Source organism: Ambystoma mexicanum, chromosome 3q (genome assembly GCF_040938575.1).
Source record: "Ambystoma mexicanum isolate Mex_15411 chromosome 3q, UKY_AmexF1_1, whole genome shotgun sequence".
NCBI classification, from domain to species: Eukaryota; Metazoa; Chordata; class Amphibia; order Caudata; family Ambystomatidae; genus Ambystoma; species Ambystoma mexicanum.
In genome coordinates, this window is record NC_090926.1 from 70,881,618 (window position 1) to 70,896,278 (window position 14,661).

General features: G+C 39.6%; 1 protein-coding gene across 4 annotated transcripts in view; it reads right to left on the reverse strand.

Moving 5' to 3' along the window:
- Nucleotides 1–14,661, reverse strand: part of LOC138582147 (zinc finger protein interacting with ribonucleoprotein K-like) — a 205,258-nt gene that overhangs the window by 96,273 nt on the left and 94,324 nt on the right. For all 4 annotated transcript variants that reach the window (XM_069653175.1, XM_069653174.1, XM_069653172.1 and 1 more), the window contains one exon: nt 2,411–2,515. In XM_069653175.1, coding sequence (XP_069509276.1) covers nt 2,411–2,515 — 105 coding nt within the window. The remainder of the gene's footprint in view (nt 1–2,410; nt 2,516–14,661) is intronic.

The window sequence follows — 14,661 nt, forward strand, 5'->3', positions numbered from 1 at the left end:
CTAGACATAATATTGCTTAAAAAAGGTTTAAGCTAAGCATGTTCAGCGACCGTTCATTTAATGGAGCATGGTTACCAATCCATGCTCTTTCTATTCTAAATAGTCTGGTCGAAATAGCATTCTATTTAAAAACACAGGACATGTCTTTTCTAGCTGTCTCTGAAACCTAATTAATTTTAAAAACATGATCAATGTAACTAAACTGTGTAGTCTATTAATCCTACTTGTTACCTTGTGCAAGCTCACTAAAATCAAGTTCTGTTTCTCACAGCTGACTTTTTAAATCAGAAAATCAGAATCTCAGCACTGTGCATACCTAGGTGTCTTGCATTGCTGCATCCTCATCCCACGCGGGGTCTCACTATCTTGGCTCCTGCCCCGTCATTCAGCTGTCTGCCGTGGCTTCTCCCTGCCTGCCTGGTTTCACATCAGTCTGTTTCGTCCCCAAACGTAGTGTGTGAACCGTGCCTTCCTGTATTTCTAATCGAAGTTTGGCTCAGTTGCAAAGAATGTGGATTTAAATAGTAACTGATTTATAAGATTAATACTTTGTTCCTGTGGTCGAACAGAAGTGAGCAATTGCTAGGCCCTGCAGACTTAATGAATAGGTCCATTTTTCTTGAATGGAAGCCTGGAGCAGATTTCATAAAACTAAATCGTTTAATTATGAGAAATAAATAATAAAGAAACATTGCTACAATAATGGTCAAATGGACACTCTGCACAGCACACTTAAGATGCAAAAAGTAATTAATCGATAAGCAGCAATCATTTTCATTGCCTCTATATCTATTCAGGAATAGAAACTGATCAACCTTCTCCAAGATATCATAGTCATCTCAAGAAAAAATTACGTGCCTCAACAGGTCCTACTAGGCAACCTCACCAATCTTGCTAGGCAATCTTAATAGAAGCACCTAAAAGCACCTCCCCTTTCAATAACTCAATACTTCAATATCTTTCTCAATCTGATATCAATGAAGGGTAAAAAAACTCCCATATTCACTATCTGTAATAGGCAGGTAGATGAGACCTCGAGAACAATGGTGCCTGAAGTGATTTACACAGTCCAAGAAAAATGCCCAAAAATGCCAAAACATATAAAAAACCATCAATAAAAATGACCATGGTCTTTTCATCAAAAAGCATATAAATTAAGGAAAAATGCTCCAAAAAGAATTAATGTCAATTGGGATGGACCATGGTGTCAGCATGCAGCCAATTAGAATTGAGGTTGTGAGCTGCCTTGCCCTCGGTGGAAAAGTAACAAATATTCCCCATACAGCTCAATCAAAATCAAAAGTTCTGCTCAAAGTCAGTTGACTCAAAATGTCTCAGAAAGGCCAACAATTCTATTTAGTGGCTTTAAAATCCAACCAGGTAAAAAGAGGGACTTGAACCCTCCCATCTGCTCCGGTACTGCTCTCTTGCAAGCCTTTTTTGCCTCTTGTCTTCTTGCCAACTCTCGGTCTGTGCACAGCAAAACCTCCTTTTGTGGGACTCAAATGCAGCCCTTTTTATATTCTTTGAACTCTCACTGCTAATGCCTCCTATTAGCATTTCTATTTGTCAGCACCTTGACGTTAGTCAGCAGCTTGAACTTGGGCAGCAGCTTGAAGGTGGCTAAACAAGCTAATTATCAGTGTTAATCATCTTTCCTGTGATGACAGAGAAGATTGTTCGTGCTAAGAACAAGGCTAATGCACCTTTCACCCACTTTAAAAAGCTGCCGGACAGCAAAAGTCTACACAGGAAGTTCTGTAGTCTTTCTGTAATTTTGTGTTTCTTTCATATTGCTGTCACAGTTTTGTTTACCATTTACCCGAACACTTGGGGCTCATCCCAGAAAGCCTGGAGAGCAGTCAACGCGTTGTTTACACTACGCGCAGCACAGTATTCTAATACCAAGGTCGCTTGGTGCCCGTTCCAGACTGTCGAATGAAAGCACTATTTTCTGTTCAATGTACAATTATAAACACTTTCGCTTAGCCCTACTTAAGTGTGATGTGCATTTCTCACGTTTACTAAATATTAATCTGCACATGCGTCGAGGGTTGGGCCCGTGGCTCAAATATGCGGCTTTATGCCTGGTTAGATATGAAATTACATGTCACCTTTACTCACATTTGCCCCGGCACATGTCCGCCATTATATTGATGAGAAATGTTATGACATCCATCTTATGTCAGTGTAATTAGAATAATCAACTCATGCATACTTCAAAGCTCTAAAGTTGCTGTGCAAGCTATATCATGGCAGCTCAAAACCTTGAAAACCAGCCATGCTACCCGTTTGCTAACATAAAATTCACATCTTACTCGGTGCTAAGGAATTCATGACATTTGTTTGTCTTCCATTTTTCTACTGAACAATTGAAAAGAGCAACAGCCTAGGGGAAAGTGTAACTTACCGGCATGACGATCAGTGCATCCTTCTCCTCCCTTCATGTATGGGTGATCCTCTGAACTTGTTTCCCAGTCTTGCTCGATCCTCAGAACATTGTCAGAATCAAAACCTGTCAGATACAAGAAAGAAACTAATGTTCCATTTATACCCCACCTTCCTGTTTTGAATGTTCAGAAAAGATTATTTGAGGTTTTCCCTCTCCATAATGCATTAAAAACCTGGCCAAGAGCATGCTTAAACATGACAACGTTTAGGTACTGAACCGGAGAGTAATGAGTTTAAAGTGCATCTCTCTTCTAAGTAACATGTTTGCTATTGAGGAGGGGCCGTAAGGTTCAGGCTGAGCTTGAAAACATAATTGGTTTACTGAATACTGCTGCTGTGTTACACCCTCTTTAAGGTGAGGGCGCAGTCTCTGTTTCTTCTTTAATCAGGACTAAGTTCATAGGCCCCTTTTGTCTCTGTACAGACGGTGCAGCATAAGCCATTTTTTGTCAATGTTGCCATATGGCCCGTTTTGCAAAATAAAGGCACTTGGCTGCCTCATAGTGGATCCAACTTGAATATAGGATTTCTTCAGCCGGCTGGATATTTCATGGCCTCCTTTCCCATCCACTACTTCCTTCTGTATAATATTTGGATGTGTGGGTGTGTGTACATCATAAACACACCTGAGCTGTGTGCAAGTCTAAGTGTTGTAAAAGCCATTATTACCCAATCTGATGCTACTCATTTTATCGTCCCCAGAAGGATAAAGTGATGAGTCTGCCATCCCGGTATATTCGATCCTGAAGTCGCAGGTTTAACGCGATGTTCTGCAGCAAGCCTTAAACCTTTTGTCTACCTTGCAAAGAACATTCTTAGACCGGTGTCTGAAGAGTGCAAAACTCAAAAGCACATTTACAACTTAGAGAGGCCAGAGTTTTTCCTGAGAATGTGGCTTTTTTTGGTTACCAGCAGACCATTTAAACAGGAAGCTATTTAGTAGTGGTGCTTGGTTGAAGTAACCACTGTTTCTGACAAGACCCTAACAATGATTATGTTCAGGGTGAGTGACATGGTACTCCCCCATTGGCCACATGCCATGCCATATGAGCGGGAAATTGACAATGACTGGGTGAGCCTTGTGCATACTCAATGCCTGGGAGCTGAAAGGATATTTGGCGTGTTACAGCACAGAGTACAGCACTACTGCACAGGTAGCAATTTTTTTTTTGATGCAGCACCACCACATGGGTGTGGTGCATTGCTATATGTGTTGCCAGAGTAACATGGACATATAAGTAAAGACAGGCTATTCAGTCAAAAACGATTTTTACATATAAAATGCAAATCTATTTTTACAGTTAAAAGCACACATGTGCACATTCAAAAATGCACACTATTTTTCACCTGAAATGCCTATGTTGCAAGAGACACATTTGAAAATTAATAACTAACCTTATTAATAGATAACTACAGGAAGCAAAGAGCTCGAAGGAACAGGAAATCAGTTTGTTACAATTTTTACTGTAGAAATGAGCCATTGTGTAGTGAGGGAGGAGATGACATGATTGATTCTGATTGGAGCAGTGTCATAGTATCATGCTAGAGGCTGTGATTAGAGTTTTGCTGGGGAAGCTTGAGGAGAGGGGGAGAACAATCGAGATCTTGCAGAGCTGGGAGAAGGACCTGTTTCCTGGCTGAAGTATTCCTGCTGCAAAAGCTGAGAATTCCAGGCAATAACCCCGGTTTGAGAACGGCAGACGCTTGTTTTCACTGGGGTTAATCTTCAAGGGAGCCAAATTCAGAAAGAGAATAGCCGGAGAAAACTCATGCTGAACAGATAAGGTAATTACAGAAGTGTGGGAGCTGTGCGAAAGTGTGCGAAACTGTTCAGTCAGTGTATTCGAGGGAGTCCCAGTCCCTTATCAGCATATTTAATGTTACCATTTGAATATATTCTCGCAGTTCTCTGTTCATTTTATCACAAATAATGTTGTACCATTTCATTTATTTCTGTAAAAAAGGGTTAAACTGTGTTTAAAGGAAATTTCTATAATACAAAAATATCTGAAAACAGATAGCTAGTGTGTATTATTTCTCTCTTTCATTTTGCATGGGAAAAGGTTTAAACGTGGGTAGATTTTTAAACAGTGCAATTGTCATTTTAAAACAGATGTGTGCATGATTATATTCAGTATGGACAGTTGTGAGTGACTGTAGCATAGCTTGTTGGAGGTACATGAGCCAACGGGAAGAGAGACTCTCTGGACATAGTTCCATACCGTATATAAGGTAGTGGAAATTACCACAAAAATACCACAATAGCCCATGGTGGCACACAACACTAACACTGAAAATGTGATATCCCTAACATGTAGGCCTGAGGTCTCTCTAGTGATCAAGAACAATCTAGATAAAAAACAAGGGATGTTGGATATTGGGGCCACAAATAAACCAACCACGCAAATTATCGCGCACATTATCTAAATAGGTCTGAATTCTGAAATAATGCAATGTATTATTGTTATGTGTGATCCAATATGAATAAAGAGAGTGATTATTGGTAAAGGTATTTTGGCAGTAAGAAAATAACGCAAAGCCCCAAATATCCACAAAATACCCAAAATATTTATGGTGCGTTGCAGGCCGGGAAAGTGATCATAGAGTACCTAATGGGCGTGGCAAGCGTGTCTCACACTGCCATTTGCACATTAAAGGGAACCCACTAAAAACTAATTTCAGAATGGCACAAAGGGAAACCACATTTTCAGACCTAGTGCAATATTTAGAGGTAAAGTTGTTTGCACATGGGACGTGGTCGTCGAACAGCACCTTAGAATGGCGTGACCTCATTCAGGGTGAGGTGCAGAAAGAAAAACTAGACAATATTTTTGCAGAAGGCAGCATAATTCAGGTCTGCCTTACAAGGTTATTGAATGCAACTGATAAAAGTGCAGAGAAAGACTGTTTAATACGGCTATGCGGCAAAATATGGTTTATTTTGAATAAGTCCCTGCGAATGGAGGAGAATGATACCCAGCTAATTAACAGGTTAAAGACTGAATTAGATGGGGCAAGTAAAAATCAGGAAATGTTAAGAGCAGAATTGGATGTATGCCAAAAAGACATGCAATTAAAATGCAGAGACTTTGATGCTCAGTTATCCAAAAGCAAGAAACAATTTGAGGATAGTGAGCAATAATTGGTACACTTAAAAGCCTTAGTGGACCACATTAGACAGGATAAAGATGAGGTTGTTTCAGAAATGCAGATTTTACAAAAAGAACATTGTGAAAAAGAATGTGATCTCCAGAGTGCAGAACAAGAAATGATTAAAATGATTCAAGAAAGAGACAAGAGAAATAAAGAGTTCAATGAATGCCAAATGCAAATGTGCGACATGCAGGAGGTGATTAATAAGATGAGTGATGAAAACAACTATTTGCAAAATGAAGCAAACAGACTCCTTAAAAAGTGTAAGGACTTAGAAAAGCAAATGTGCATCCCCAGGTCCCAGGAGAGGCGGCAGGGTACCACATTCAATGGAGTGGAGGTGAATTCTAGCTCTGCCCAAAGAGCTAGTGCTCCAGTGACTGGGCCGGTGACTGAACTTGGTTGCAGCGCCCTTGGGAGATTTGATACTCCCTTTGGGGGCAGCCACCAATCTCATACACCTGAAAACAGGATTGAATCACAAAATAGTGCAATTCCATGCATTGCAACAAGTAGTCCCATAAAAATAATGAAATCCATTAAAGCCCTGATCAAACCATTTAAAAAGGGAGGTGAATGCTGCATTGAGGATCACTTAGAAGCGGTGCATGACATTTTTAAAGCACTCCAGACACCTAAGGAACAGTACAGACAATATTTTCATTTAACTTTAGATGCCCCGACGGCCAGCATCATAAGGGGATTAAATGAACAGCAGAATATGACCTGGTTGGAGTTTGAAAAAGAAATTAGGCGTCATTTTTCTCCTTTTCAGTCATTACAGGAGGCAAAGAAAGTCGCTTATACAATTACTGCTGGACCTAATACATCCCCTCGCCAATTTTTACAAGACTTAAAAAGAGCATTTTCTCGCTTTGATGTATCTTTTGACCCAAATTCCAATGAGTTTAAAACTGCATACTTCTATGGGCTACAGAAAGACATCATATCCCAATTGGTCCGTGAATTTGACCGTGACAAGTCCCTTGAATGGATTGTACATCAAAGCACAAAACTATATGAGGTACTCTATTGTCAGGGTAGAGAAAGTGATAAAATGAAAGATACTAGACCTAAATCTAAAGAACCCTCAGCCACAGTAATGGAAATCAGGTCAGCCAAAATGTCCCTTGAGTCTGCTCAAAGCCAAGGTAAAAATAATGTGACACCTGAACAAAGGGGTAATCAACAAAGATCGCCATTTCCTGTACCAATGTTCCAATCACATGATCCTAGTAATAGAGAGAGCTACATCAGCCCTAGGTATTTAGGGGACAGACCCCGGGTAGGATATCGGCCTGATATGGCAGGTATGAACAATAACCAGAGACAAAATCAAGATCAAAGAAATGATGGTCCCTACCAATCATTGGGGACACAGAGCAGATTTGATCCCAACACCATGATATATGGTAATCAGGATAGACCCCGATATGTGGATCGATTTACTGATAATGGAAATCAACATAGGGGCCAGTACCCACAATCTGAGAGACAGGACAGGAGGCAAAACGTGAACTACAATCCACGTCAGTACAATGATTCCCCACCAGGGGACTATAATCAAAGGATGGGTGCAACCTGCTCCCCTCCACAAATGAATCAAGAGTTCAGAAACCATCGCAACCGACATCAATCACCTGAGAGGTATCAGAATAGATCCAATCAGGGGGAAAACAACCAATATCGACCTAGGCCACAGAAAGAGGATCCTAGAGAGATGGAAAGGTTCCAGTGCCTTGAGGCCCAAGTGAAAATGTTAGCTGAGCAAATAGGAAAGCTCTATACAGCGCAAAAACAACCTTCCAAAGAGGGGGCTGATGGCCATAGCAATGACCGGGGGGCTTCCGAAAAGTGACTAAGTACTCATGATAACTGCAGTGCCAAAATGACAGATTGCTCTGACATAATTTTGCATAACGACTCTGAGATGCCTAATGGATTAAAAATGAACTTGTGACAGGAAGTGCAAATACTTCTAAAAAAGAGGTACGGTTTAACCTAGAGCTAAATAAAACAGTAAAGATTTGCACAAATGAAAAAGAAACATTAGGAATTCCAAAAGAACAAAGGGACAGATTTAAGAAAAATGACTCATGCATGGGGAATACCAGTGAACAGGGAGTAAGTGGGGATGCTATAGCTCCTTCCCTGGCCAAGCAAAACAATGACCAAACGCAGACAGAAAAAGGAAATACTCAAAAGGAGGGTACAAGTCAATCACCTGAAGAATTCTTTGAGCCACATATTTTTGAAGAGGCTGAAAGGGCTGGTATCACACTAAATGATCACAAATGCACAGAATTAAAAAATGACAAATTGCTGAATGATGTTGTTACACATGTTCAGTTGGAAGGTTGTAATGTGGTCTCTGATGTTACCCAGATGGATGGGCGAACAGTGGCCACACTCCAAAAAACCTCTGATCATGGAGAAATGAATAAAGTCTCTCGCGCAGAAATGGGTAAAAAGGAGGGAAAAATGTCTTTCCATTTACCAATGTGCTTAGCCAAAAGTGAAAAAGACCTGAGAAAGGTGAGCCCTGAAATCAGTAAGAATTCACACTTCTTATGTGTATTAGAGGAAGTTGAGGACAGATATTATGCACCCATCACTGTAGAAGAAAAATGCCACACCTTTGCTATGATTGACACTGGCGCACAGGCCACAATTATGTCCAAGGAGCTGGTAAAGGGAGACCCCCACAGAGTCAGATCACAGTGAAGGAAAATCAAGGTCCAGTGCATAACTTTAATGGGGAGGAGGTGCCCATCATAGGTGGAACTGAGGTTGACATAAAAATAGGAAAGCACAGAATGAAACAAGAGGTATTGATCACATCTATTTGTGAAATTCCATTTCTGATGGGGACAGATTGCCTGAAAAGATTGTCTCCTTTCATAGATGGGGTGAATGGAGTGCTGTGGTCCTTAACCAAAAAACCATTGAGGCCTAAGAAACTAAAATCACAAAACAGCAATATAAATGAATGTCACACCGTTGCCAAAACAAATGATGCTGTGGAGGTATATCTCCAGAATAGCTGCATACCGAGTGTCACTGTTATATTAATGTGTCAAGACAAAATGCAGAGCGACAATGAAAAACTACCTGTACAAATATACTTGGACCCAAGGAAAAATTGGCAGACTGCCATAGATGAGCACACATTACGTCTTTATTTAAAAGAGAAAACATGCAAACAGAATATTGCTCCTAAAACAGATTCCGAAAAACACATTGCCACTCTGGCAGAAATACACATGGAAGATGAGCAGCCATGGGTTCATGTTGGTACAAATGACTATTTTAAAACAATAAAAGCCACTTTAGTGCTTGGACATGAAAGGAGTTTCATTAATGAGAAATTGTTGCAAAAAATAATGGAGAGGGAAGAAATCCCGAAATTTAGGATTAAAAACCAATATGTTTCTGGGTTGGACAGTCCAGACTTTGAAACCCGAATTGCAGGCAGATGCATGCTTAAAATTAGCATTGGGCAGAAAACAATTTACCATAATGATGGATAGTGAGTGGAGCACAAAATGAATTTTACATGGGCAATGACATCATGCACAGAATGTGTATGGTGTTAGATTTCCTTAATCAAAAAATATGGTCACGCCTAGGTGGTCCGGCACCTGAATTTGAAGACAAAAGAAGGGCTTATCATTGTGCACAACTGGTTCCTTATCCAATCGAATTACAAATGAGGAAAGATACTATTATTCCTGCATTTACAAAACAGTTTGCAATAACACTGAAATGCAAAAATGGACAGCAGATGAAAGGCTCTGATGCATTTGTATGCCTGAATGAATCCATAAAACAGCAAGGCCTGTATTATGAATACATTCCATTGGTAGACATTGGTGAAGGATCTGTAAAAATTATGGTAAATAATAAAGGTTGTCAGGATATTCATTTAGAGGAAAACTCCCCATTAGGAATGGCCATACAAAAATCACATTATACGGCAGATTTAAATAACATGGTGATTGGAAATATCCCTGAAAAGTATGTAGATGCCAAGGGTGAGTTGCCAGAACACCTGGACTCTCACCCCAAAGGAATATTTAAAATTCATTCTGTGTATCCTTATGATTCAAATGAGACAGTGTGCTGCCATCAAGAGGATTGCATAATATTTAATTTAAATGAAAATGAAACAGAAATTCAGCCCATTGAAGTGGAAGCTGATATGCCAAAATATTTAAAAGTGGCAGCTTTACAAAAAGACACAGCCACACAGTTAGAGGAAAGCGCTGAGATTCCCTTACCAGAAGATTTTCCAGAATTTTCCAAAATGGTAGAAGAGCAGATCTCCTTAGCGGATGCGTGTGAAAGCAATGAGGATAGGGACAATCTGAGGGAGATATTTATGGAGTTTAAGGATGTATTTGCAAAAGATGCTTATGATTGTGGTTTAACTGATTTACATGTGGCCACACTACCAGAAGGGTGTAGCAGAAATCCAGTGTTTGTACGCCAGTATAGACTACCGCTGGCATGTTTAGAATCATTGGCAGAGATTATTAAAAATTTGGAATCGCGGGGAATCATCAGGCCCATTCATAGCACATCCAATACACCTATTTTAGGTGTGTTAAAGCCAAATGGTCAATGGCGGCTATGTGCAGACTTGAGAGAGTTAAATAAAAGAGTACCAGTATATAGATGGCCACTGCCATTCATTGGTCAGGGCCTAGCTCAGGTACATGGTTCAAATGTATTTACCACATTAGATCTCACCTCTGGATATTGGTGCGTGCCATTGGCAGAGGAGATACAACATGTATTTTCCTTTACATTTGACAGGACTCAATACGCCTGGCTTAGAGCTCCGTTCGGGTACATCAATAGTGGGAGTGAATTTGGCATATTTTTGAGAAAGGCCATGCTGGATGCAGCGGAAAGAGGAACAATAGTTTACGTGGACGATGTCCTGATAAAAAATGAAAGCCTGAAAAGCCATTTTGATGAAATAAGCCATGTGCTTGGCCAATTGCAGAAAGCAGGCGCCAAAGTATCTTTGCAAAAAGCACAATGGTGCAAGAAAAAAGTGAACTTTCTAGGGCATGAAGTGACTGAACATGGGCTAAATCCACAAAAGAAGAAAATAGAGGCCATACAAAGATTAAAAGATCCTAAAAATGTGAAAGGAGTAAACAGTTTATTAGGGATGACAGGCTATAACAGAAAGTTCATTGAAAATTATGCAGAAATCACTCAACCATTGACTAAACTGCTTAAACTGAATACTCCCTGGAAATGGGAAAAAGAGCAGTCTGATGCAGTGGCTAAATTAAAGGAATGTCTTGTAAAGGCACCATGTTTAGCATACCCCATAAAGGACAGGGATTTCTTTATAGAAATAGGTTTTTCTGAACATTGTATGTCAACAGTGTTATCACAAAAACACGATTTGAATCACAAAACCATTGCCTATGCAAGTAAGGCATTTTCCCAAGTTGAAATGAAATTTAATGAATGTGAAAAGGCCCTATTAACCACTGTGTGGGCGCTACAACATTTCCGCCCCATTGTTCAGGGAGAAAAGGTGATTATTGAAACAAATCATCAACCTTTGCAATTTTTAGAGAGTAAAAGAATTAGATCAGGTAATCTAGCGCAGTCCAGAATCACTTCATGGACGCTGGCATTACAAGGTTTTCCTGTAGAAGTGAGATATGGACAAAATAAAAAGAACCCAATTGCTCAAGGGTTAGCTGACTTACATGACTGCGCAGCTGAACAAATACCAAATGAAATGGAAGTGGAAACTAGTTTGCAGGAATTTGAACAATCACCACACAAAGCTTTTGATGAAAAAAACATGCAAGGATTTGCCAACTGTATATGTGGATGGTTGTGCTTTTCACATTGAAAATGACAGTAATAAACAATTAGTGGCAGGAATAGGAAATGTCTGGTTGAAATGTGAAGGCGTCCCCAGTATAGGGATGAGGATTGGCGATAGGAGCAGTCAGGTGGCGGAATTGGCAGCCATTTATAAAGCAATTGCTACTGCAGTTGATAAAAAGTTCAGTGAAATTGTCCTGGTGACTGATTCTGACTATGCACGGAATAGCTTTGTGGAGTATTTGCCTGGTTGGAAAGCAAGAGGCATGGTTACATACAACAAAAAGCCACTTAAACATGGAAAAATGATACAACCCATAGACAAATTGGTGTCAGAGAATAATTTAACAATATACTGGAGAAAAATGTGTGGGCATTTAAAAACACCAGGAGAGGATAAGGAGGGAAATGATAAGGCAGACCACCTGGCTAAGATTGGGGCTGTGATGGGAGAATTGCTACCTATTGATTATTTAATGGGTGAAATACAAATTGATGCATTGACACATTCTAAAGCACCAAAGGAGGTAGATCAACCGGTGGTGCAGTGGAGTCATGACACGCCAGACCAAGATTTGATTGAGGCACAAAAGAATGATCGAATTTTGGGAATCTATTATAATCATTTGATAGATCCTGAACAAAATTCTTTAACAGAAAATGATTGAATGTGAAAAGAAGAGTTGAGGGTGCTATTAAAGAACAAAACACGAATTAGATTACAGGATGGACTCATGATTAGAGAGTCCATAACAGGACAAATACAGTGGGTAGTACCCCTTTCATTCAGAGGGCTAATGCTACACCAGGCACATGATGCCATAACTGCAGGCCATAGAGGTTCACAAAAAACATTAGAAATACTAAAAGATTATGCTTACTGGCCACATATGTCCCAAGATGTGGAATTATATACTAGAGGATGTCTAGTATGCGCCCAATTTAAACCTGCTTCACCAATGCATAGAGCACCATTGATGAAAAGAGGCCTAACTCTCCCATGGTCAGATTTGCAAATAGACTATGTAGGTCCTTTAAAAAGGTCGAGCAGGGGAAACCGTTATATTTTAAGTGTGGTATGTTTGATGTCAAAGTGGATTGAATGCATTCCTGCACCAGATTGTAGTGCACAAACAGCAGCCACATTGCTGGTGAACCATGTGTTCTCAAGGTTTTGGGTTGCCACAAAGAATTGAGTCAGACAGAGGAAGTCATTTCACAAGTACTCTAATGAGTAAGGTATGGCAAATACTAGGTGTGAAAAGGAAACTACATATCGCATATCGGGCAGCGTCTTCAGGTACAGTTGAAAGGAGCAATAGGTCTGTTGTGGATATTTTAAAGAAATTTGTGGCAGAAGCAGGTTCCAGCTGGGATTTACGTTTACCGTTGGTTTTGATGGCAATCAGATCAACTCCTGCCAAAGCAACAGGTGTTAGCCCCCATGAGGTCTTGACAGGTAGGAAAATGGTGTTACCACAACACCTACTATACAGAACACATGAGTGTATCCACAGTTCATGAATATATTGATGAACTGAGGAGGCATTTGCAACATGCATTTGCTTTTGTGCAGAGAAATCTGGAAAGAGCTGCTGACAGTGCAAAGTCTTATTATGACAAGAAGACATCAGTAAAGGAATTCAGTGTAGGGGATCAGGTGTACAAGTTTCATTTTGGAAAAAGTAAACAGAAAAATTCTAAATTTCTAGCAGCCTGGCAAGGGCCATTTCGAATTATAGATAAGGTCTCTCCTGTAGTTTATAAAATTTTGAAAAATGAAGGTGAAACGGCAATAGAGAAGTTCATCCATGTAAATCAAATCAAACCATGCCATCCCAGACATGAGATCAGGCAGCTTGAGCATGTAGAAACAGAAAAAGTCCCTTGAACACAAAAAGAGAAAATAAATGGGTACAATCAGGAGGCAGTGACAGAGAAGTTAAAAAGTTGATTGTTATAATGGCACATAAACACTGTAATATATGTAAAAATATATAATATAAAATAAGTAAATAAATATATATAATGGAAGCTCATGGTTGATGTGCAGAGGCAGAGAGAAAATGTATTAAATATTGAATGCTGTTTTATATATGCTTGCTTTCTTTTTAACTTGTGTTTAATTTCAGAAAAAAAAAAGAAAAAAAAAAAACGAAATGTTTTACCAAGCATGTTTTATTTTTGGCAAAAGGGTGAAGTTAGTTTTGTGCTATGTACTTAATTTGTTTCTTTTCTATTTGATTTAGAAAATTAACATTATTTGGTCAGAGGTTCCGGGATCAGAGCCCACGGGAGACGATGGAGTCCTGGAGCCCACGTGGACGGATTCCGGGAAAGCCCCAAAGAGGGGTGAAGACCAAGGCTGCAAAGCGATCAGCATTGAAGATGATACCGATGATATGGTTAATGATGATGATATTTGGAGGGATCTTCAAGAATTCAGAAGCACAGGTTGTCATTGAACCTGGACCAGCATCTGGTATCGGGGTGGAAGAGGCACCAGGATTCATCATGAGTGATAGAAGGATGATTTTCCAAAATATATACATACCATTGAATCCTGAGATTTTGATTGAAAAACATTTGAACAATACCGGAATTAAGATTGAACAGACTAAAGAGTGGCTGGAAATAAGAAAAGAGGACACTAAGCAGTCAATAAGAGATATATTAATGCAGTTGGAAAAAACATTTGTGAATTCAGCAGACATTAAGGAGAGGAGAGGAAAGAGAGGTGCGGTGATGCTCGCGATATCATTGGTAATGTCTATAGTTGGAGCCATAATAGGTACCACAATATCAACAGCCAATTCTATTTCGGTAGGAACACTGAGTACTAAAGCGCAACAACTGAGTATTGACCTAGAAATAATACAAAAAACTTTAGATGGAATTAGAGGGGGACTGGATGAACAAGTAAGATTCATAAATGAAACTGCAATCATTCTAAATGAACAAGCGGATGTAATGCAACGGGCGACTAAAATAATACTTAAGCATGACAGAACTTTAAATGAAATATTGAACATAATGAGTCCTGTTGATAGACTATTAACGAATTATATGAGAGAAGTTCAAACTGCAGTTTCACAATTGATTCAAGGACATATTCCCTTGTATTTTGTTTCGCAGGATATTATTCGTCAAATGATAGAAAGATTGACCAGGAGGGAAATTGATATAATACAGGTA